The sequence below is a fragment of the Pteropus alecto genome, unplaced genomic scaffold (genome assembly GCF_000325575.1).
Source record: "Pteropus alecto unplaced genomic scaffold, ASM32557v1 scaffold6, whole genome shotgun sequence".
Classification (NCBI taxonomy): domain Eukaryota; kingdom Metazoa; phylum Chordata; class Mammalia; order Chiroptera; family Pteropodidae; genus Pteropus; species Pteropus alecto.
The window spans coordinates 166,157-189,853 of NW_006437738.1; the positions used below are offsets into that span (position 1 = coordinate 166,157).

Sequence of the window (23,697 nt, forward strand, 5' to 3'; positions counted from 1 at the left end):
GCGGCGCGGACGCGAGTAGGCGTCGGGGCCGGGTTTGGGGGAGCGACGGGAGGGCGCCTCGGCTTGCATTCACGTGACCGGCGGGGAGCTTGGGGTTTCGGTAGCGAGACGGGTGGGCCCCCGAGGGCGAGGCGAATTGTCCGGTCCCACCCCTCGCAGGCCTACAAGTCCCAGCAAAGGACTTTCCCTCGCCCTGGGGCCAGATCCGCCGCGCCACTTCCCGGACCAGCTGGGTACTTCGCGGCGGCCCGTCTGACCGCGGGAGCTGACCGGGGTTGTCTCCCCCGCAGGGCCACGGCGAAAAGGTGAGAGTCCGCGCTTTCCGAAGGAGCCGCGCCCGCCTCGACCCGCGCCCTGCGGGGCCCTACCGCACCCAAGGGGATGGAAAGGCGCCCCCGAGGCCCCTGCACGGCCCGCGATCCCACGCTGGCCGGCCCTCGCTAGCTGCTCGAATTTTGCGAACAAGGCCACCTAGGCCTTGTCTCCTGAATCAGTGGCGTTGTGGTTCTAAAGAAATGGAAGAAAAGGAGCGATGTGACAGATTCCATTTGGCCCTCCTGCGTTGAGGCCTGGTTGGCTTTTGCAGAGAGGAAAATACAGCAAGAGAATCGTGGTTTTTTGGAGGGGGGGTGGGAGGGAGGGTGGGAGAAGGGAACAAGGTCTTAGATTTTATACGATTTTTAAAAATTCTGTACTTTGAAAGTGGTGGCGAAATACACTAATCCAAAAGTTATTTTTCTATTGAGAAGAGAGGAGGTAGATTGTTTTTCCTCTTGATTCCAACCTTTTCTCCCCGTGACAAAGCATAAATCATGGACACCAGAAAATAAGGTGGACCTCAGGAATCCTGGAAAGACTGAGAAGCTTACATTCTTCCTCAGGAGGGAGAGGAAAATAGCAAGAGAATCGTGGTTTTTTGGAGGGGGGGTGGGAGGGAGGGTGGGAGAAGGGAACAAGGTCTTAGATTTTATACGATTTTTAAAAATTCTGTACTTTGAAAGTGGTGGCGAAATACACTAATCCAAAAGTTATTTTTCTATTGAGAAGAGAGGAGGTAGATTGTTTTTCCTCTTGATTCCAACCTTTTCTCCCCGTGACAAAGCATAAATCATGGACACCAGAAAATAAGGTGGACCTCAGGAATCCTGGAAAGACTGAGAAGCTATTTTATACGATTTTTAAAAATTCTGTACTTTGAAAGTGGTGGCGAAATACACTAATCCAAAAGTTATTTTTCTATTGAGAAGAGAGGAGGTAGATTGTTTTTCCTCTTGATTCCAACCTTTTCTCCCCGTGACAAAGCATAAATCATGGACACCAGAAAATAAGGTGGACCTCAGGAATCCTGGAAAGACTGAGAAGCTTACATTCTTCCTCAGGAGGGAAGGGTGGGGTGTTTTTAGCCCTCTCTGGAACCTAAAACGAAAAACATGAGTTGCGTGCCATGGAAAGGAGACAAGGCCAAATCTGAATCATTGGAGCTGCCCCAGGCAGCACCCCCACAAATCTACCATGAGAAACAGCGCAGGGAGCTCTGCGCGCTGCATGCCCTCAATAACGTCTTCCAGGACAGCAACGCTTTCACCCGGGAAACGCTGCAAGAGATTTTTCAGAGGTAGGGAACTCGATGCTTCTTGGCATCTTGATACTTTTTACTATCTGAATTTCTGTGGGCGGGGCGATGTCTCAGCTACAGAGACTTTCACAACCAACAAGTATTATCAGCTAGGTGCCGTTAGCAGATATGAGACAGAGTAATAGAAAGGATAATCACTACCATTTATTGAGCACTTACTGTGGACTAGGCACTGTGCTGAGTGCCTCAGTGGTGTCATCTCAACAATTCCATGGAATATGTGTTGTTATTTCCATTTCATGGATAAAGACAGGGCTCAGAGAAGTTAAGTAATTTGCCTGAGGCAACGAGATGGAGCCTAGCTTGAATTCAAGTTTGTATCTGTGCTGTTGACCACTATGCTATAATGCTTCTGACGTCCTGCCCCCAAGGAGGTTACAGTCTAGAAAGGGACAGGATATGTACACGCTCAGTCACCTGTTATCAGAAGTGGAATGTTGTGGGTTCCATGAGAAAGGTGAATACACAATGCTCAGCTTTTCTATGAGGCCATGTGCTGGCCTAGGTGCTTTTCCTACACTGTTTTGTGTAGCCCTCCCAACGATGTTTCACCTCTATTTTACTGATAGAGAAACAGGCAGAAAGTTCAGGTAATTTGTCCAAATAGCCTCTAAGTAGCAAAGCTACATCGTGAAGCTGACTCGATCTCCTCCCTTTTCTATTTCATTCTAGGTGCCCTTTCTTACTCACTTTGCCAAATGCTACCAGACAGGTGGATAGAAGTTCAGCTTTTTTCTCTCTGCTTTGATGTTCTAAAATTATTTGATCAAAGGGTTTGAGAATTAGTTCTGCAGTGTCTGGATGGAAACAGCAGCCTGTCTGCTGTCCATAGCAACTCTGGCAGTGAGCCTGTCTCATTCCTCCAGCTCCAAAGTGTTAGGCTTGCTCAGTTTTCAGTGCAGAGAAAGCTCAAGAATTTTCAAGCTGTGCATATTGGTGGTTCCAGAAGGCTCTTTTCTGACTCCTTTCACTTAGAGATGTAATTATGGCCCCAGAAGTACCTGAATTACAGCTGGAAACAACTTATTTGGGATGATTTGTGAAGCATAGGTGTGGACCACTTACCCCGAAAGAAACATAGCCCCCTCTTAAAAGAATGTTAATCCCAGTGTGCCAACAAAATTATAATGAGGATAATCATTTTCCACTGCCAGTAATAACCATAGTAATGCATTAGCAGGGCAGATGTGGCATTTGCATCATGGCCATTATCTGGCAACCAGAATTAACTCTCTTGAGGAAATGGGGCCCTGTTAGGTGAAATAATGTGTCTCGGATCACCAAGTCATGTAACCAAAAAGATTAGAAACAAGGCCAGTCCATCAGACTGTTTCCTTTTGGCCAGCCGTTAATACTTTTTCTAATTCCTAATTGGATATTTGCAAATTATTTCCTAACCTGAGACTAAGGAAAAAGGAAAGGAGTGCTCAAATGGGCTGGTACCTGGGAATGTGTAACAGTCTTGGCAACAGCCTTATCAATAGTGATTCGAGGAAACTAGGATTCAGTTTAAGTAATTTGCCCAGTTTTACTCACTAGTAAATTTCAACAGTCAAGATTCTGTGTGTCCATTCAGAAGATTTTCACGTCTACAAATTTGGCCCCTGACCTGACACAATGACGATCGCTAACAGATGAACACTCACTCTGTGCAAAGCACAGTTCTGAGTGCTTTCCTTGTGTTAATTTACGCCTCACACTGATCTTAAAAGGTAGATTCTGTTATTTCCCATTTTTCTAGATGAGGAAATCATGGCAGAGAGAGTTCACAGAGCTATAGATGGCAGGATTTGGACCCAGTTTTTGTGACTCCAGGGACTGCCCTCCCAACTGCTCTGCTGCTTCTCGAGTGTTGGAAAGGCATGTCAGAACATTATATCGTCAGTACCCGTTCACCCTGCCAGTAAGTTGGGACTGGGTCCGAAGAAGATGTGGACTGTGATTATAAGCTGGCTGTGGATAATAGCAGGGCTCTTTCATCTGTGTTTTTCCTGAATGAAAGAATGCTAAATATTTGCTAAACACTCGTATGGAACCAGAGTACTATTCCTGGCTTTTAAAACTTTAGAAGGTGTGCTACACTCCCCAGTTGCCGAGCAGCTCAATGTAAAGATCCACCTTAAAGTAAAGCAAACCAGTATATCAAGAGAATATACTGTGTCCCCACTGCAGAGGCAGAATTCTATGCTGTATATATATGTACATATTTATAGTATTTATGGAAAGATTCTCTGTGGACAAATAGAAACAAAAGAAGCATGAAAAGGGAGCAGAGGGAAAAAAGCAAGGGGAGAAGAGGTGAGAGAGAGAGAAAAAATGGAATCTTTTAAACAAACATTTGCCGGCTGCCTACAGTGTGCCAGGCACTGGTAGGCACTGTAGAGAAAACGAGTTGAATAGGACTCAGCCTCTGAGAAGTACATCTCAGAGCTATACATTGACCAGGACTTGGGAGTAGATTAAAGTTAGAACCATGAAATCTAGAGCAATTTAAAAGGAAAAGATGATCTGTTTGGGTCTTAACAGAAAGAACAGTAATGTTGGTAGGTTTAACTAGATAATTTTAAATTCTCAGACCTAAAGCTCTATGCTGAAGATGTGGCTAATGAATGGTAGAAATGAGAGAAAATTTTTTATTAATGCCATTTGTTGAGAGGAATTTCATCCTAGCAGTTGAATTTTAGCCAAATAAAAGAGGAGAAATACAAAAACAGGGTGGAGTTTCAATACAGTTGTGGACATGAGATGACTCATATTTGGAATAGAAATGAATGTGAACTTAGAAAGAACTAAGCTAATGACTTGGCAGCAACGTGGGGATAGGGAAGAGAGGAGTCAGAGGTGTGACAGGCTCAGTCCAGGATTAGGAGATAGTGGTAGTATCTGCAGTGATAGCAAAAGGAGGTTTGAAAAGCATCAGTTTTCAAGATGTGAAATTAGAGAACAGATCAGAAACGAGGCTCGTGTCATCAGTGTGCATGTATATAGATGGGGATGTTTGATCCCATTTTATCGTATATGTGTTTATGCTTTGAAAAAGAAAGAACCTAGGAGTCAAATGATAAAGTAGTAGCTTTGCTAGGTCGTTTTGAAAATCTTTTGGTCTCAAACATTTTCACTAGATTCATCTCTACTTTTTATTGATCAGCTGTCCTCGCAGCTAGGTATTTGTTCCCCTCCCAAATAAAATACCTGTTAAAATCTAAATAGATAGAAACTAGCTTGGTACCGGGGGAAAATGGAATGCAAGCTGGGACAGAGACTATCGAGACTGGTGCACAACCAGCATTCTCTACCATAGAGGGGAAGTCCTCCTGCCTCCCTATTGAAAGGTCCTTGAGCAAGTGGAAGGAGCCACGTTTATAGGCATGGTGTTTTAAATTGAGAAAAGGTGGTGTTGGGTGGTAACCTTTGGAGATTTGAATTATCTCATCCAAAAGTCAGGCAAGCACATCATCGTTGTCATCATAGCCAACACCTACAGAGTACTTCTGTATGCCCGGCCCTATATTCCGTGCTTTATATATTTAATAATTTAAAGACATCAGGAAGTTCTGAGTTATATTTTCTAATATTACATCTCTTCAGACCTGATAAAAAGGAAAATAATAATTACAGAAGGAATCTTGATGAATGTCTCCATCTTTTTATTAAAACGTGAACTCACTGCCATAGCTAGACACAGTGGTAACCACCAGAGAGGACCTGGAACTTACCTGAGGTGTGAGACCTGGACTAGAGCCCATCTTCTCACTTGTAGATCAGGGGTCCAAACTCCCCTTCCCCTGCTCCTCAGCACCGGCATCACCGCCTCAGCTCCACCTCAGATCATCAGGCTTTAGATTCTCATAGGAGCACTGGTCCCTGGTGCCAAAAAGGTTGGGGACTGCTGTGTAGATCACTTCAAATCTCATGGCTCTAACCTCTGGCCATGATGACAAAAGTGAGAAGCCTGCCTTGTTTTATGGTCCGGAATTTCTAGCGAAATCATTAAGACAGTCTAGAACAGGAGTTTGCCAAGGAGCCTCAAGAAAACAATTCATTGGAACAGAACGGGATCCTATGGAATTCAGTTTGGGACCAGTGTGTCGAAATATCCAGGACACTGTTCAGCGTAGCCTTAGTCTATTCAGAGCTGGGAGGTTGAATCCTAGCTCTGCACTTGCTAGCTAGGTATGACTGGGCAAGTCACAGTGACCTAGTCACACCTCAGCTTCCTGATTTACATTATGGGGTTAATCTCTCAAGATTGGTGGAAGGATTAAATGATAAAATTTATAAAAGTAATTAACAGTGGGCACTTAATTATTGTTAACAGCGAAGCAAGTGCTGGTATCGTAGGCACACTGGGCAGACGCCACTTATTTAAATGACCACCTCTCTAGGAATGAGATGGAAGCCATTCTCAGCATGTCCTGCATTCATCCTTTTGGCCAGCACGTGGTTTACTCAGTTGCCAGTGCCTAGTTGTGAGGGATACAGAGCAGAAGAGCCATTTCTTTGGCTTTAGGAATTTACTGTTCGGACACGTATAAAACAACTGAATTTTTCAATGATCCTGTAACAGCAGTCCTTCCCATTTTTACAGAAAAGCTCACGGACGTGGAGGTTAAATCTCACAATTAGTATCAGTGCTGCTTAGATGTGAACTTAGATACGTGTGGTCCTCCGTTTCCCTCCTTTCTTGCTACAAGGGAGCCAGGAAAGATTCTATGGAGGAGGTAGGATGCCAGGCTAAGCCTGAAGAAGCTTTAGGATTTGGCTTGGAACAGAAGTAAGATGAAAAAATAGAGGCCACGCAGTGGCCTGAAGTGCACTAAGCCCAATGAGGGGGGAAACGGCAGGCTTAGTAGGGCTTGGAGGGTGGAGCTGGCCAACCAGGCAGTTGGCTCCCTTGGCAGTTCTTCCATAAAAGAGCGGAATGATGCCTTGGTGAATGTGGCAGGAACATACAGGTGACTTGGAGTAAGTTTGGAAGCAAGGAGATCAATTTAGGAACCTGTTTCAAAAGTCCAGGTGTGGGGTGACGGGCCTCTAGTTGGGGGGGTGAGAGTGAGGGTAGACAGGAAAACATTTGAACCTGAGATAGAAGATGTAGGATGGGAGAAGAGACCCTTGGAACACTAGCCCTGTAAAGTGCACCTCCAAAAATGCGTGGTCAAATATGTTTGGGGACTGAATGATACTATACCCCATCTCCTCAAGGTGAATATTAGCATATTAGGGGTTCCGAGAATTCTTGTAGGAAACCTGTTTTCTTGATTCATTGATCTGTCGTATTGAATGTCTCCTGTGATCTTCTGGGAACACAGTCAGAAAAGTGCGGCTCTAACATCTGAGCCTGGTCAGATGTTAAAGAGGTGGAAGACTGAGCAGGTTCTTTGTTGGAGCTTTCATGCATCTGCCGGCTAGGGACTTCACTGAAAGTAATGACAAGCTATTGAAAACATGGCGAAGGGAAAGGAATGTTATATATCTTGAGCTGCTCTTTCATATGCTTTCATATTTAATCCCCGTGCCCAAGAACCCACTGAGAGCCTTTGCACTGTTAAGCTACAATTTAGGCCCAGACCCCAGGGACTCAGCTGGCCATTCCTTTTATCAACTGGCCAATACCATCCACTCTGATCGTAGGTCCTAGACATAAGACAGGCACAACTTTGAATGCAGACAAACCCAAGTTTGAATCCTAGTTCTGTCACTTGTAAGTGATCATAGGCAAGTCATTCAAATTTCAGTTTTTCAAACCTATAAAATGGAAATAATTTATAGCTTCATAGGCTTACTGTGAGAATCAACTGAGATAGATATGAAGGCATCGGTCATGGGCTTGGCACAATAAATGGTAGTTATTGTTACAGAGAAAACAAAGTTGCAGAGTGGAATTTAGTGTCTTCAGACACCCTTCTTTGCCAGCTCTGGAGACGAACACATAAGCTCTTCTCATTTCATGGCTCCACTATCAATATTTACAGGAAAAGAGATAGGATAACAAACAGGAACATTTCATCAAACATTCCTTGAGCACCTGTCAGGTGCCTGGCAGTCTTTGGCCCTGGTGAGGTGGCATTAACAGGATAAAGAAGGCCCCTGCTGTCATTCTATGTGGAAATCAGACAAATGAGGAGACATGTCCAGTAGTGACATGGGCTATAACTAAAGCGGGTGGGTATAAGGGCAAGTGACTAGGAGAGAGCTAAGATTGGGTGGTCAGAAAAGGCGTCTAAGACAATAATACCTGACACCCAAATAATAAGGAGCTCGCCAAGTGACGATCCAGGGGAAGAGCATTTGAGACAGCCACCACCGTGGGTGAGTACAAAGACCCTCAGTGAGAAAGAGCTTTGTGTGTGCAAGGAGCAGAGGTCTGTGTGGTAAGAGGTGGAATGAGGTCAGCAGGATCCCAAGGGCCTGCAGGCCAAAGGAAATCATGTAGGTTGTATTTAAATGCTTTGGGAGCCATTAGAGAGTTAAGCAATGGCAGGAGTAGGTTTTATGTTTGAAAACTTATCAGTATGTTGGCTGTGTGTAGAGAAATTTTTTTTAAAAAACTTTTGATAAGATTTCTTAAGTTTTTAGAATTGACCTAAAGTCTCTGTTTTCTTCTGGAGATGGCATTTTTCCTCAAGTCCTGGCCTGATAAGCCTCCACCTGCCTCTAAAAGCAAAATCATAGGATTGGAGATGCCTTCAGACTGACAGTGACTTGAGATGGAGTGGCTAAAGAGGCCTGAGCAACAGTGGCTTTAAACTGGGTGGGCAAAGCAGACCACGTTGAGTTTTGTCTGTCTGGCACAAAATTTTTTTTTCAATTGATTATTTGTGTTTTAATATTTAAAAAATGGTTTTTTTTCCAAGATTTTATACACACATATATTTGGAATACTTTAGGGGGGCCAGGCATTCCAGTTTAATACAGGCATTGCTACTTTTTATGGCTTTACATCTGGCCCCAATTCATATATTTATGTCACCTGCCTGGGCTCTTGTAGGCCGTTGAGTATTAAATGATTAATGATTACCAAGTATGCAAGCCTTAAGTAGAAAACATTTAAACCGTAAAAAGCAAGAGTAACAATAAATTGAAATGAAAATTAAAGTATTGAATACTCATGCAAATGAAAATATCAAATACTATTTTCCATTGTGAAAAAAGAAGCTTGTATCAGGGCAGAAAAATCATCAAGCACAAAAACTGCAGGAGTGGATAGGCTGGGGATTTCATAAATGAGACTCCCTCATGGAACATTCTTTGTGTCCACTGTCTTCACTGTAGACACACTTTCTAAATCGTAGGCAAATAGGCCCCATCACTACTGAATTACTGTTTTGCATAAAGGTAATCTCTAAGGCAGTAAAAGCCCAGACTACAAAATACTTTGGTGAGAGCTGGTTACGGTTTACTGGAATGGGGGAAACAAACTTTTGGGGGCAGTTGTTTAAAGTGCTCTTTTGTCCCTGGTAGCGCAAGGCAAGGAGAGTTAGACCAGCCAAGTCTCAGCCCTCCTCCTTTAACATCTGTAGGTTATCTCCAAATACCATGGTGACCCCCCACAAGAAGAGCATGCTGGGAAATGGGAACTATGATGTGAACGTCATTATGGCAGCACTTCAAACCAAAGGCTACGAAGCTGTTTGGTGGGACAAGCGCAGGTAACCTGAAAGCTTGACTTGATGAGAACCAGCAGTCAGGGCTTGAATGGGGATGTGGGGGGCCAGCTGTGGTGTGGACAGCCAGGGAACCTTGTGGAGCTGGCGTCTCGCAGCCTGACAGTTTCTCTTCTGCAGGGACGTCAGTGCCATTGCTCTCACTAATGTCATGGGCTTCATCATGAATCTACCCTCCAGCCTGTGCTGGGGGCCACTGAAGTTGCCTCTCAAGAGGCAGCACTGGATCTGCGTTCGAGAGGTGGGCGGTACCTACTACAACCTTGACTCCAAACTGAAGATGCCCGAGTGGATTGGAGGCGAGAGCGAGCTCAGGTACCTGTGGTGGCTAATGTACTGCTGTGTCGGGGAAGTTGAGCTTTATTTTTGGTTATTTGACAAAGGAAATGAAATTCCTAGCTTTGGTTGTAGTTGGATCCTCCACCTGCCTTACTTAGAATCATAGGGTCTCAGTCTTGAAAGACCTGAAGCTTTGATGGCCCGTGAGGTTTAGTCCCTTTGGTAGAGGAGTTCCAGCGCCTGGGATGCTGGCCTTCTGTCTGGTGAGACTGGCATTGTAATGTTCTCCACACTTACAACCGTGACAGTATGGCTGCCAGTTCAGAGAAAGGAAGACAAACATTCAGGCGACAGAGGGTTAAATTTCCCTGGGATCAAAGAAAAAACTTTTTTCTTTTTAACAATTAGAAGTCCTTTACTTTAGAGTACTTTGGGCTGACTCTGTTCGTTACAGAACTAGCTACTGTTGGCAATGATAAATGTATGAGGAGCAAAAATTCAGATTGGAAATCTAACTGGACAGGATGAGGGGTATCCACAAGTGGAACAGATCCCTCTGGAATGTTTTGAGGACTGCCAAGGGAATAAATAATGAGGTTTCTGGTGAACCGGAATTTGCAGTTTTACCAGCATTTCACTTTCTCTTTCATCTGCTGTTTTTTCCCCACAGGAAATTTCTAAAACATCATTTGCGAGGAAAGAACTGTGAACTCCTGCTGGTGGTACCAGAAGAGGTGGAGGCCCATCAGAGTTGGAGGGCCGATGTGTAACAGTTCTACCCAAGCTTCCCTCACCTCAGTCCCCTAAATCCTCTGTGATGTGCTGTGGCCTATGCAGTGGGTCTGTCCTTGCCACTTCCCCAAACATCTCATCAGGTTTTTCAGATTTGACAGTGCAACAGGCCAAACGTGTGGGCTGCTAAAAGAACGAACCAGCGCTACTCGTTCCTAGGAAGGGAAGGTGAGAGCTGTGATCAGGGCAGGCGATGGGAGACCTTTTAGTTACGAGGAGAAAAGAAGGTGGGTCCTAGCTTATTTTCCCTTTTCCTGTGAGGACTTGACAGAGGCTCTGCTGGAGTTTACTGCTGCTGACTCAACCGGAGGTGCCGCCTCCACTTTCCCTCTCCTGGCCACTAGTGAGTCTGAAGGCACACTACATGCAAAGTGTGACTGACTTGAAAGACCCAGAGCAAAAGGGCCTCTCAGGAAACCACCTCCAACCCCAGCAGCACTACAGCTCCAACCCTTGATGCCCCCGCCTCACCCCGTTTCTAAGGGTGGTTTATGGCCATCTTTGGAATTTTATAATGAAAAGTTCTCTAATATTCCACACTGGGTGGTTGAATCCTACAACATTCTAGCATGACTGGGTGAGGTGGATACCTAAGAGGACATGGCCAAAGCCAGGCTGGGGCAGGTATGAGTGACCTGTCTGCCTCACTCCAGCATTGTCCCTGTCACTTCATTACATTGATTTAAGAGACTCTGGAGCACAAGATAAGCAAAAGGACAGTTTTCCCAGTTGACTCACTCTGGCAAAATCTGGAAAAAGTAAGTCTGCGTTCAACATCAAGTTTCATGAGTTTAAGACAGTTGGGTGAAGAAAGTATTATGAAGATAAGCTTCTCAGATTAAGAACAGCTGGAATCGGTAGATGTTATAGGCTCAGAGTCACTCTAGTGACAAGAAGCAGGGCCCTCAGGTTGGGTGGTTATGTGCATTGTAATAGGACCTGGGTTTGTCATCTTTCTGTAGTTTTCCTTCCAAACCGAGAATTGACCCACCCCAAGCTCTGTAGGCCACTTTTCTCTTGCAACTTTGGAAGCGAGGAGGGAAAGTATCATACCACACTCTGTGCCACCAGTGGTTGTGGTGCCTCAAGGCAGGTGGGCAGGCAGGGATGGCCTGTCTCGCCCTACAGGTCGGTGGTCTTGGCAGGTCTGAGAGCTGCCCCACTGGCCAGACTTTTCTCCAGCAGCAAAGCCAGCCTGGGGCTTGCATGTCAAACCTGAGCAAGCTTACCGGACGAAGCTGAGGCTTTCTCCTCCCCACTGTGACTGGAGTGCATGTTTACACCAGCACTTTTTCTGCACATGTATCTTCAATCCAACAAGGCCGTTTTTTTTATGCTGAGTAACAAGCCACCAAGCGGCTACTGCATTACACTGTCTCAGCAACTGGCTGCAGTCTCTTCTGCACCATTTTCTACACCAGACCTGCTTGGCACCACAGGGAGCTCTTTACCCCTGCACAATGACATTCCAACCACCACCAGCCAGAAGTTACAGCCAGCCTTGCTGATAGTCACAAGCAGGACCTTGGATCCATTGGCACTGTCAGTGATAGTAAGCCATTTCCTGGGAAGAGGAAGAAACTCCTCTCCACCAATCTGCTTGGGCTTGTGCAAATGGCACTTCAATGGGGTCTCCATGCACTTGGAGTCCGTGAGCCAATGGGATATGCAAAGATGCTTAAACATTTCAGGGCTGGTTTCTCTGTTCATATCCAATTCTGGTGCTTAGGAACAGGGACCCACGCTGATGCCCAAGGGCAAAAAGCCCATTTCCTTTAAGGAAAAGGGCAGGCCTGGCCCTGATGCCCAGTAAGGGGCAACCCTAGGCTTGTTTTTCTTGCTTTTATTTTCCCCTCTTTTTGTTGGCCTTGTGCTGGGTTTGTTTACAAAAGATGTATTTTGTTTAACCAAATATTAAAAATGGAGAACTCTGTACATGAATCTGTCTGCCTGAATTCTGTAATTATGTAAAGGGGGGGAAAATAAACTTTAGTGTGACGCTGCCTTTGAAGGAATTCACTACCGTCACAAATCATCTTTTAGAGATATGTCGTACTTTGGGGCAGCACGTGTCTTTCCTTCTAAAATGGTCTATAATTTCAAGGTGTGTATCTCAAGCACGTGCATGACACTTTCGGTTGGAATCATTTTTAATATTTAAATACAAAAAGTGAGCACTGACTTTTTTTCTTTTTAGACACACATTGGTCTAACAGCCAAACTGTGCAGAGGAAATGAGCTCCTGCCCTGCCCTTCACAGTCCCCATCCTGTGATGAAGCTGCTCCCGGTCCTCCCTCTTTTCCAACAAACGAATTCACAGTGGCTGCTTTTACACTACAGCTGTAATGCATTTTATATTTCATATAGCGTGCACATCCCTTCTCAGCATCTCCATTCTTCAAAATAGTTGTATTTAATGGTCATGGGTGCATCCTCCCCAATGGCATCAGTTCCTACCCCACAATGAGATACGGAGGTCTTCCAGTCAGGAGTAATTTAGTGGAAGAGGTGGGATGGCCAGAGCTGGAGTAACCGTCCGCATCGCTGTACTCTGCTATCAGAGTGAGGAAGAAGTAAGGACAGTGTGGAGGGCACAGTTGCAAGTTGGGAGTCTCTCCGTGAGACGATGCGGGGAGAATTCCCCCAACTAGGTTTAGATATATCAATGTGCCAAAGTTAAAAAAAAAATTCAGCAGTTCACACACTATTGAATTTTCAAACTTCTCCCACCAAGACAGGTCAAATATAGCAGTAACAATCTAGATCTTTCCAGGAAGTGAAGGTAGAGCCCCTGGCATTCCTCCTGACAGCCCTGTGTTAGGTCCTAGAAGTATCTGAAAAAGAAGAGGAGGAGTATAAGGCATTGTACAGGCCTAGGGATCTCATTTCCATCAATCCTGACTGGGGGACAGCACAGAACAGGGACCAGAGCCCAGTGTCTTCCCACACGTTAACTACTGGTCTACTCAGGTGCTGGAGAATTGAGTTGCATCTTCACCACTGGCAAAAAGCCCAGGGTCTTAGCTCACCTGCCGCTGCTGCAGTTGCTGCTGTTGCTCCATTTGCAACTTCTCCGTCTCAAAAACAACAGGAAGAACCAGGATCATGAAGGAAGTTGTCCCAATCCACAAGGCTGCCCTGGAAAACCTGCAGATGGAGGGGGAATGTGATAGCGAAGCAAAACCAGACATCTGCACCATGAACCAATCAGTATTCAAACCTCTCAGGCTGCATACTCCAAGGTTTTTAACAAGCGTATTCTACCCAGCCCTTATACCATACTCCTATCAGAAACAAGAGGAGCAGTTCTGGTAGCCGTGTCTCTAGTAATAGCTGTTTTAACATTCTTCTTAAAAAGTTACTTATGTGTTAATTATCTCACATAATCTGAAATGATTGTCGCAACGACACTGCCAGATAAAAATCCACACTTTACATAAGGAAATTGAGACTAAGAAAGGTTAAGGCACCACAAGCCCAAGGTCACTCAACGATCTAGATGGCAGGCTGGCCTCCAACCCAGATCTGCTGCTTCCAAGGTCCGTGTTCACTCACGGCCCCCAGTCACCCCCGCACATCCCAATCTCTTTGCCCTTGCCCCTTACCTGTACATTTTTTGAGCCACAAAGAGCGAGAGATCAAAAGTGGCTCCAGCCGCGGACCGGATCCTCTCCGGGAACATCTCCGTCAGACCCCAGAGTCTCTCCGACAGGGTCTCATCTAGCTGTGGTGGAGGAGGCGCGGGTCTTGACCGAAGCAGCGGCAACCACCCCCCCCGACGCTGGGACACGCACAGCTCCCCAACCACCCCGAGCCAGCGGGGCCCCTAACCCCGCCTCCCGGAGAAGACACCTCCGCTCCGACCTCTCCAGGCTCCGCGACGCACCTTCACCCGGATCGCACAGCACGCGGAGCCCACACCCCCGGGCGGGCCGCTCCCGCTCGGACCGTCGCTCCCCGCCCCGCCGCGCCCCGCAGAGACCCACTACCTCCTCGTCGTCTTCCTCTTCCAGCTCCTCCTCGGTCTTCTCGGCTTCGCCTTTCGGAAGCAATTCGTCCGGGGACAGGGGAGCCCCCGGACCAACGGCGGCGGCGGCAGCGGCCATGACTGTGGGGGGGAAGGGAACGCCGGAAACGGAAGGGAGGAGGCGAGTGCGGCGCTGATAGAGCTGCTCTTCCGGGAGCCGGAGATGGGGGGGCGGATTGGGGAAGAGCGACGCCCCCTGGCCGGCGGTCGTCGCCCGCCTTCAGCCAAGTCGGGTAGTGGTGTGGAGAGGCTTCGGTGGAAACAAACATCGAGAGACCTGCTATAACAAGTACAGAGTCCGGGTGCTTCCGCAGTAATTCTGTCCAGAGGGTTTAGGGTGGGCCCAGAAACCTGCATTTTAACAAGCCTCCCAGGGATCGCACTTAGAGAAACGCTAAACCAGTTTCGTTTTCCCTGAGTGCTGTGTCGTTTAGGAGTCTGTTAGAGATTTGGAGGGTTATTGGTCTTTTGGGAAACGTCAAGTAAACAGTCCCAATGTATCAAAACAAAGGCAAGAGTTAACACTGAGGTACTCAAGGACCAGGCATTGTTTGTTTGCGTCCTGAGGTACTATTATCCCCACTTTAGAACTGAGGAAATTGAGACACAGTACCAGGTTGCAGTATTTCTGGAGCATAGATTTCCAGAAATGGGTTTGCTATTGAGAAGTATAAACTTTAAAATTTTTGCTACATATTAGCTAATTGCCCTTGCAAATATATCATATACTGTTACAATAGTGAATGAAGTGTCTTTTTCCCCCACACCCTCCCCAGAATTACATATTATCCATATTTTAATTGTTGCCTATATGATGAAAATATTTTTTATAATGTGCCCCACAGTTATTTAACACAAGGGTAAATTGTTATACACTTTTAGCCAACTGACTGTGGAATCTGAGAATCTCAGGATTGGGTAGTCCAAATCCTTATCTGATGCGCCACAGTGTTGCAAGTGAGGCTCTGTCCTCTGCGTATTCAGGGGTAGAAGGGCTTGCACTGCCTCCAGATACAGCCCTCAGTCCTCTTCATCTTTGGACAAGGCAGTCCTGACTAGAGAGTTTTCATGCTTACTCTGATTCCATTAAAGTTCAAAAATGGGCAAAACCAGTCCGTGGGCATGATCGTCGATTCCCTTTGTAGAGGAGGAGGGGTAATATTTGGGAAGGGACAGTGACTTCTGGGGTGCTGCTTATAAAGTTCTATTTCTTGACCTGGGTGATGTTTACATGAATAATTCATCAGGTGTACATTTAAGAATTATGCTTTTTCGCATGTGTTAAACATAAATTAGGTTAGCTCTGCATCAATGTTAGGGCAGCTTAAGAGTCCAGTGTCAATGACTTTTAATTCTTTTATGGGCTCTTTTAAAAAATGTTGAAAGACCAACTCTTGAAGATAGAGAAGGCAATCTTACGTGGAAAGTGTAGGTATCAATGACATCAAGTGGAAAGTAACAATGTTAATGTGAAGAAGTTAGGAAAACTTTGACCAATTTATTTATATTCGCAAGAGCAACGTGATTTAAAAAAAAAAAAAACCTACGTGTACAGCTAAAGAGCTCTTTCGATAATCAAAATTGTCAAAGGGTAAGAAAAAATACTGAGAATCAGGCAGTGCAGAGTATTCAAAGCCTTAGGAGTAGATAATATGATCTAAAAATGGCAGAGTGGATAGGGAAGACAGAAGATAGAGCCCTGTGGAATCAAACATTTAAGGTCAGCAGGATACTGAGTCAAAATCACAGAAGAAAGTAGAGTGATGGTTGCCAGAGGCTGGGGGAGGGGGAAATGGGGAGTCGGTTTAATGGGTGTAGTTTGTTTTATAAGATGAAGAGAGTTCTGGAGATGGATGGTGGTGAAGGTTGCACCTTATGAATGTATTTAATACCACGGAACTGTGTTTTTACATATGGTCAAGTTGGTAAATTTTGTTATATGTATTTTGCAACAATCATTGTTTTTTAATTAAAAAGTTATAACAACTATTAAAAAAAATTCCTCCCCCCTGCCCAAAAAAAGTAAGGTCGGGGTGAAGGTGCCTCTATCCCAAGAAGTTCCAGGAGGAGCTGCTGGAGAGGAAGGAGGAAAACCCAAGTGTGGCTTCACTGAGGGTTTCAAGAAGAAATGCCCAATGGCAGCAAATATGGTAAGGCTGATGCAAGGCCAGGGGTCACAGCTGAAGGACAAGGGGACACGTAAGGGGCCACCAAGTGAGAGGTGATGCCCCATGTGGGAAGCACATGGGTGCAAAGGTGACTCTGCCTTTTGGATAGAGATGGGGTATTCTAGAACCCCGCTCCCTAGCCACTCATTCCACCTCCCCCTCGAGTCCATGATTTTCACCCTTCCTGTCGTCTTGTTGAATCTGAAACTAGTAAAACAGTAGTTCTTAATGGGTCGGTGGAGGGCATAGATCCCTTTGAGAATCTTACAAAAGCTCTAAGGCCTGTCCTCTGATAAAAAAACACCCAATAGCTCTCTATCTGTACAATTGTGCAGATGGATTTCTAGATCTCAAACTATAAAACTTCCTCTGATTATTGCCTGTAATCCTGTCCTCACTCCCTCACACCACAGAATGTTCTATTTCAGCTCTTCAGTAACAGTTCTTCCCTAATCTGACACTTGGCACAAAAATTCACAAAACTTTTAGTGATTACAAGAGATAATAAATGTCAACCAGATAGCACTCTTTACTTGGGTGGCCCATTAGTAGTAGTTTGGTTAATGAAGGCTTTGAGGAGGAAGAATTTCAACCAGAACCTAAAGGATGTATCTGACTAAATAGGTAAAATCTTGCAAGTATGTAGCATCTTAATGGGGGAAACAAAGTATTACGGTGGTGAGATATGGGTAATTTTCCCCTTTTCTCTTAGGGACTTCCATCAATAGGATTATCCTTGATGCAGCTCACAGCCTACGTCCATCAGCAAACACTGGTGGGCTCCATCTTTAGTTCATTTCTGGAATCTGACCACTTCACCGCCTCTACTGCCACCTCCCCAGTCCCAGCCTTGACCCCTTCAGTCTGTTCTCAGCAGAGCCTTTTTAAAAACAAGTCAATCATAGCATTCCTCTGCTAGAACTCACCAATGGCTTGCTTCCCTTATCACTCAAAATAAAAGTCCTTCACTGCAGAACTGTCCCACATACTGGCTGCAGCCCCATCACGTGCCAGTGGGGGTGTGGAGGGGGGTACACATCACTGTAACAACCAAATCTGCCCCCATGATTCTCAAGGGTTCAGTCCTAGCTCTATCTTTTTTCCAGCTGTGTCACCTTGCTGAGCTGGTTTCTTCATCTTCTTTAAAAGCAGGGGGTGATGACAAGCTTGAAGAATTCTCATGAGAATTAGAAATAGGTGTCTGGTATCAAGGGTGCTTGATAAATGGTTGCTAATTGATAGTGGTCTAGGAAGAAGCAAACTCTCAACTGCTTCTGTTATCTGCACCTGGAGATTTATGCCCTGCATATATCTGTATCCTTCTCCAATTTCTTCTATTATTCTCTATGTCGGAAAGTAAGGTTACGGGCTGGAGCTCCTATGCATCCACTGAGCGGGCCAGAAGGCTGGAGAGAACCAGCAGGCTCCGTCTGAGGCAGGGCCCCACCCAGCTCCTCTCTTTCACTTGGGCTGAGTCCACAGGCTCCTACACTTCCGCTCTCTGATCCTACATTTCGGAACCTCCCAGAGTCTGTTTCCCTGTCTGTGAATAGGCATACCGATGGCCCCTGCTCCACGGGGCTGAGCTGAGGAAATGTGTGCCAGGTCCTGGACCCTGTCCCAAGCATGTAACTGCTGACCATGGTAGCCATCCCTGGACTGAAGCCCTGGGCTCTGTCCCAACCCTCTGGGCCCTCCCCCTCGACCTTGGGAGCTGGATTCCCTCTGACTTTGGCCGGCTCCCTCCTCTAGCCAGAGCAGTTTAGCTCACTGACTCAGGCATGAATTCTCTCCCTAGGAATCCAGTCTCCACCCCAATTACTTGGTCCCTGCGGGATCCGGGCTCGTCCCAACTCCCCAGAGGAGGCAGGGGAACTTGGGCAGAGGGACTGTTTCTGTTCCAGGTCAGCCTTGCCAATGGCCAGGAAGCTGGAATGCATCTCCTGCAATGGTGCCATGTCCCATAACCTGAAAATTCTGTCTTTGGATAGAGCAAAAGAAGCTAAGACTCCAGGCTCCATTTACTTCTTCAAGAACTGATGCTTCTTTTTTCACTTTGCCCACAGATTATATAACATCATTTAATTAAAAAAAAAAAAAGTGTAAACAGGAAAGTAGCACAAAAATATAGTGTGTGGAAGGCTGATGCTTGCTACTGAGAAGCTGAAGCCAGGAGGTTGTGGGTTTGGGGTACACATACTCTTCGAAGGACGGAGAGAGTGGCCTGAGGGGCAGAGAACCAGGAGAGCTGCTCATGTGAGACCTCCTCACACAGGACTCTTTACAGCTGGTGCCACGCCCCAAACACCAATGTGAGGGGGTGGCAGGATAAACTCCAGCTGCTTCTCCCAACAGTGTCAGTCCAATGACGATGGACCAGGGACAGGTACGTTTGTATGTTCAGTGACTGGAGAGCACCCCAAGTCTTACCATCACCCCAGACCTCACAGACTGGCCTCCCGGTGCCATGCAGCCACAATACATTGCTACTTACTGCCCTGGCCTGGAATCCCTGGTTTTCTCCATTACGTTGTCACTTTCCTCCTGCCAACTCCAGGGTGCCAGTGCCTTCTGGCCCCATTATATGACACTCTCCCAGGACCTAATCCAATAGTTTGGCTATAAAACCCTCAGCTATGTCCTACTCCTCTGCTCAACAGATTTCTCCCTGTTCTCATGAATGTCTTTGGGGCCTTCATTTCCTCCTCCGACTGACACTCTTCAGTTCGTCCAATTCCTTCTCCATTAAATGGGATTCGGCAGTGGTCTCAGAGAGCTGAAAGCGAAACAGTAGACTGTTAGGACATTTCTGGGCTATAATTTAGGTTTGCACGGTCAGCCCTGTGCGCTGGCAAAGGCCCCCGGTGTTTCTCTAACACTGCCTGCCAGCCTCCCTGATGGAAACCCCTTTGTAACTGGGCAGAATGGAACCACCTCAAGTACTTGAAGAACACTCACAATCCACTCTCTCAACGTGTTTGACCACCTAGCATTGCATGGCACTCACGCGTTAAGGACAGCAGGCCTCGGGATGAAAAAGGCAGATACTGGCAATTCTAAGCTAAAGGATTAGTTGTTTCTGAGCTGTAGCTACCTTAATGGTGATTAGGGGAGAAAGTCCTTAAAAAAGAATGCCACTTTCCTCATCAGAACCTTTCAATGACCTCTCTAAAGCAGAGGTCAGCTTACAGTGAAGTAAGAGCCACGCTTCCTGAGAAATCTACTATTCCAAGTGCTTTACTAGTATTATTAACTCACTACGAGGTAGATCCTCCTATCATGTCTATTTTATTGCTGAAGAAACAAAGTTTCTTCACACGGGTCAGTTAAGTAACTTGCCTAAAGCCACATGGCCAGCTGGGGAGCTGGGCAAGGACGTAGACAGTTGAGCTCCAGTACGCGTGCTCTTAACCACCCCAGCGTCCACCAGCGAACGCTCTCCTGCCTCCCAACAGATCTTCACCCGCACCTCTAGGCCCAGCAGGCTGCTGGGTTCTTTGCAGCCACAGAAAACCAACACCAATGCAGAGAGTGCCCCTGGGCAGGTCTGTGCTGGGCACTGACTAATGCCTGCTTGGTATGGGGCATCTCCAAGCCGTGAGCAGGCTATCCTTCCTGGAATGCGTTCATCCCCAGCCTCCGGTCCTCCCTTTACCGTTCCACATTCAGCTCTACTATGCCTTCCTCTGTGATGTCTCCTGTCTCCCGTCTTGACAAAGTCCCTTTCTTTCATGTGCTGATGTTAGAGTCAGGCCCTGCAGACTCTAACAGTTGCCATTACCACGAGGCACTGTCATTACATTTACTGTCTCTCTCTCTGCTAGAATGTGAGCCCTTGAGGGTAGGGACTGTGTCTGATGTGGTGTTGTGTCTTTGGATTCGAAGCAACGTGCCTGGGCACACTGGCCCTCCAGATGTACGAGCTGGCCAGGCTGACCTGGGGTGGAGCAACCCTCCCGCACCTTCCTCACCATGTCCAGCAGGATGTCCACTTTCAGTCGCAGGAGGTTGTTCTCTTCCTCCAGCTGCTGGTTCCGCCGCCGCAGACGCTGTGCCTCCCTCCGGTCCACGCCCCCACTAATCCCTGTCTCTGGAGCAAGGACAGAACCAGCGTTACGTGGAGTTTTCTTCCCCAATCTTGTTGGACAAAATGACAGGAAATCAGCTCACCTGCTATCCACAGGCCATTTTCAAACTTCAGGCTCTGCCCCGCCAAGTTCATAGTTGGGGTTCCATAGTCGAGGCCCAGCTCCACCTCCCGGGTTGACCGATCCAACTGTGGGGGAGACACTACATGCTGGCTTCAGGGGGCCACAACCAGCACCTCTCCCGCTAACTATAGGATCCCAACCACTCATTTCTTTTCTCTAATCGTTACCCAGCACATTTGATAATTTTTTTAAGTCAGAAAATCAAACAAGGTACAACAACTTTTAAACTATAAGAAAGAAGAAATGTACTACTTTATAAAACAGATGTTTTCTGAAAAAGCTATGTATGCTGAAATTTGGACAATGAATTATTTTATATCTGTGAATAATCCTTTTTAAATATAGTAAGTCCTTAAGTTATCATTTGCTTATGGAGCTATATACAGCATGGAAAAAGTATAAAATGCCAACGCCCTATCAGAGGTAATAGCTGTTCTTTACCATGTTTTTCATGAGCACCTACCCTGCATCAGGACTAGTACTAGGTATTCAGAGATGAACGCGACCAGCTCTGCCCTCGAGGAGCTTGGAAATGATCTCTACAGCTGTGACATAGCCTTTTGAATGCCATTAGTAGTGGCAAAACATTATCCTTTGAATATGAATTTGATTCTTAGACATGACTAAAATCATTTTCTGGCCAAATCTTGGGCATAAAGTGAAGTCAAATTGGATAATAACATTTGGAGCCGAAAACCATAATGAGATTAACTGTCTTATTAGGTTCTTGAAAAAGCTTTGATGATGACTCCCAAGCAGGAGTTAAAAATGATTTTAGCAATAGCAATATGAATGGAAAGGATGCCCTACTACCTGGATGCCTCTGCAGGACCCCACTTCCCATCAGAGATCAGGCTTGACGCCCCCTCACGGCACACCAGGCTGAGCCCCGTACTGACACTCACATTGTGCAGGTTGGAGAGAGAAGCAGACTTTCGAGGGGGCGTCTTCTTCGGACTGAACGTATTCCCAAAGAGAGGCATCTTTGGCCTGACAAAGGCAAGGTCAATGCTCCCTTGTCCTAGGGTCAGAACAAGTCAGGGGCACAAATAGTTGGGACAGTGAGTGATCTTAGGCCACTGTCCTCAAACACAGAAATGTACATCTCATATATTCACAACTCCGGTAGTGGCTCCCACGTGTCGAGCACTATGTACCAGGCAGCATGCTAAAACCTTTGCAATATCTCAACTCTTGTAATCACCCTTTGTTTAGCCCTTCTCATGGGCCCCATGTGACAGATGAGATTTGGAAAGGCTAAGGTCCTAAGGGGGAGCTAGTATTTGAACACAGATGTGTGTAGCTCCAGAGTTTATGTTAACCGCAGGCATGTGCCTAACTCGCCTGTCAAGTTTTGTCACAAGTTGGCACCGCCAGCCAGATTTACAGTCTAGAGTGAGGAATGTAATCCCACTTCTTCCTGTACACTGGTAAGAATCACAGTAGGCAACAGCCTCTGCACATGTCCCACTTTAAAGAAATAAAGCTATACTTATACTTCACTTTCAGACTGGTAACAGTGCCCCTCACTCAGTCCATATGTCAAAGGTCACCTGTCCTGTATGGTGAGATGTCCAGTGGAAGAAGAAGGCCCATAACATGGCAGCCATACATTTGTTTACAGCATATTGCAACCTATTACAATTCACACAGGCCCAGCTAAGTCGATTTACTGACACTGCCCATTTGAGGGGGAGGAGGTAGGGAGGAGGAAGAGGAAATCTTTTAGTATATTTATGTATAACATAAATATAGAGAAGTATACAAATCATAAGTGTATGGCTTCACAAGGTTTTACTGAAACACACACACACACACACACACACTGTGTAGCCACCCTCCAGATCCGGATACAGAACATCTCATTGTCCCACAAGCTTCGCCCAACAGCTTTAGAATCATGGACTCATAAGGGCTGTCCCCATCCGTGTCTAGATTTTTCACTCAACATCATGTTTGTGAGATTTATCCATGTTGTTGTATGTAGCTGTAGTCTGTTTGTTCACATTGCAGTAAAATATTCCATTGCATAAAGCGGACACTTGAACTGTTTAGTTTTTGTATATTAAAAATGTGCTGCTAAGAATATTCTTGGACGTGTATTTCCATACACATAAGTATACTTCTCTGGTTCTAGCCCTACGGGTGGAATTATTGAGTCATAGAGTGTCCAGTTATTCAGTTTTAGCAGATACTGCCAAACGGTTTCCAATCTCTCCTCTTGCCAACAGTGTACAAGAGATCCTTGTAAGCATTTGGCATTTCCTATCTTTCTTATTTCACCCATTCTGGTAGGTATGTTGTGGTATTACACTGTGTTTAATTCGCTTTTCCCCAATAACTAATTAAATTGGGCACCTTTCCATATGCTCATTGTACATTTGGATACCCGCATTGGTGACATGCACGTTAAAGTCTTTTGCCATTTTTCTATTGGGTTGTCTGTCATTTTTTAAATTGATCTGTAAGAGTTCTTTACATATGTTGAATACAAGTCTTTTGTTGTATATATGGGGAATACTGAAAATATCTTCTCTCAATCTAGAACTTGTCTTTTTGCTTTCTTACTGGCTTCTTTTTGGTTAAAGAAGTTCTTAATTTTAGTGGAATCTAATTTCTCAAGTTTTTTAAATTAGTGTTTCTGTGTCCTATTTTAAAAATTCTGCCTACTCCAAGGTCATGATATTTTCATATATTAATTTCTGAAAATTTTACTGTTTAACTTTCACACTTGGGACTACAATTTGTCTGAAATTAGTTTTTGCATATGGTCTGAGACAGGGGTCAAGGTTCGTTTCTTCCCAATATTATTCAATTTTAACTTAAAATACACAAGTAGCTTAAAAAGATTCCTTCTAAGACTCTGTAGGCTGTAGGTAACAATGATGAAAGCATAAGCGAGCGAAAGAAAGTAAC

The 23,697-nt window shown here is 45.7% G+C and overlaps 3 protein-coding genes across 7 annotated transcripts in view; 1 reads left to right on the plus strand and 2 right to left on the minus strand.

The window, feature by feature from the left end:
• The first annotated feature begins 1,170 nt into the window (after positions 1-1,170).
• JOSD1 (Josephin domain containing 1) lies at positions 1,171-12,315 on the plus strand. Its single transcript, XM_006914728.2, has 4 exons — positions 1,171-1,615; positions 9,160-9,288; positions 9,424-9,618; positions 10,253-12,315. Exons 1-4 carry the CDS (start codon positions 1,431-1,433, stop codon positions 10,350-10,352), a joined length of 609 nt encoding a protein of 202 aa, XP_006914790.1. The 5' UTR covers positions 1,171-1,430; the 3' UTR covers positions 10,353-12,315.
• A 191-nt stretch (positions 12,316-12,506) lies between these two features.
• TOMM22 (translocase of outer mitochondrial membrane 22) lies at positions 12,507-14,524 on the minus strand. Its single transcript, XM_006914729.3, has 4 exons — positions 14,365-14,524; positions 13,981-14,099; positions 13,405-13,522; positions 12,507-13,209 (listed from the first exon to the last, which is right to left on the minus strand). Exons 1-4 carry the CDS (start codon positions 14,479-14,481, stop codon positions 13,135-13,137), a joined length of 429 nt encoding a protein of 142 aa, XP_006914791.1. The 5' UTR covers positions 14,482-14,524; the 3' UTR covers positions 12,507-13,134.
• A 4,049-nt stretch (positions 14,525-18,573) lies between these two features.
• CBY1 (chibby family member 1, beta catenin antagonist) overlaps positions 18,574-23,697 on the minus strand; it is an 8,253-nt gene continuing 3,129 nt past the window's right edge. For 3 of the 5 annotated variants that reach the window (XM_006914730.3, XM_015591624.2, XM_025048867.1), the window contains 4 exons: positions 21,687-21,802; positions 20,741-20,846; positions 20,542-20,660; positions 18,574-19,346 (listed from right to left, as the gene is read on the minus strand). In XM_006914730.3, coding sequence (XP_006914792.2) covers positions 19,266-19,346; positions 20,542-20,660; positions 20,741-20,846; positions 21,687-21,802 — 422 coding nt within the window. In that variant the 3' untranslated portion in view covers positions 18,574-19,265. The remainder of the gene's footprint in view (positions 19,347-20,541; positions 20,661-20,740; positions 20,847-21,686; positions 21,803-23,697) is intronic. The other 2 variants (XM_015591626.2, XM_015591625.2) reach the window with 1 other exon arrangement.

Coding starts and splice junctions, on each gene's coding strand:
- TOMM22 (XM_006914729.3), bottom strand. CDS start 14,481: ATGGCCGCTGCCGCCGCCGCCGTTGGTCCGGGGGCTCCCCTGTCCCCG. Junction 13,523..13,980: donor GTGGCTCAAAAAATGTACAG/GTAAGGGGCAAG, acceptor CTCCATCTGCAG/GTTTTCCAGGGCAGCCTTGT. Junction 13,210..13,404: donor AGCAACTGCAGCAGCGGCAG/GTGAGCTAAGAC, acceptor CTTCTTTTTCAG/ATACTTCTAGGACCTAACAC.
- JOSD1 (XM_006914728.2), top strand. CDS start 1,431: ATGAGTTGCGTGCCATGGAAAGGAGACAAGGCCAAATCTGAATCATTG. Junction 1,616..9,159: donor CTGCAAGAGATTTTTCAGAG/GTAGGGAACTCG, acceptor TAACATCTGTAG/GTTATCTCCAAATACCATGG. Junction 9,289..9,423: donor GTTTGGTGGGACAAGCGCAG/GTAACCTGAAAG, acceptor TCTCTTCTGCAG/GGACGTCAGTGCCATTGCTC.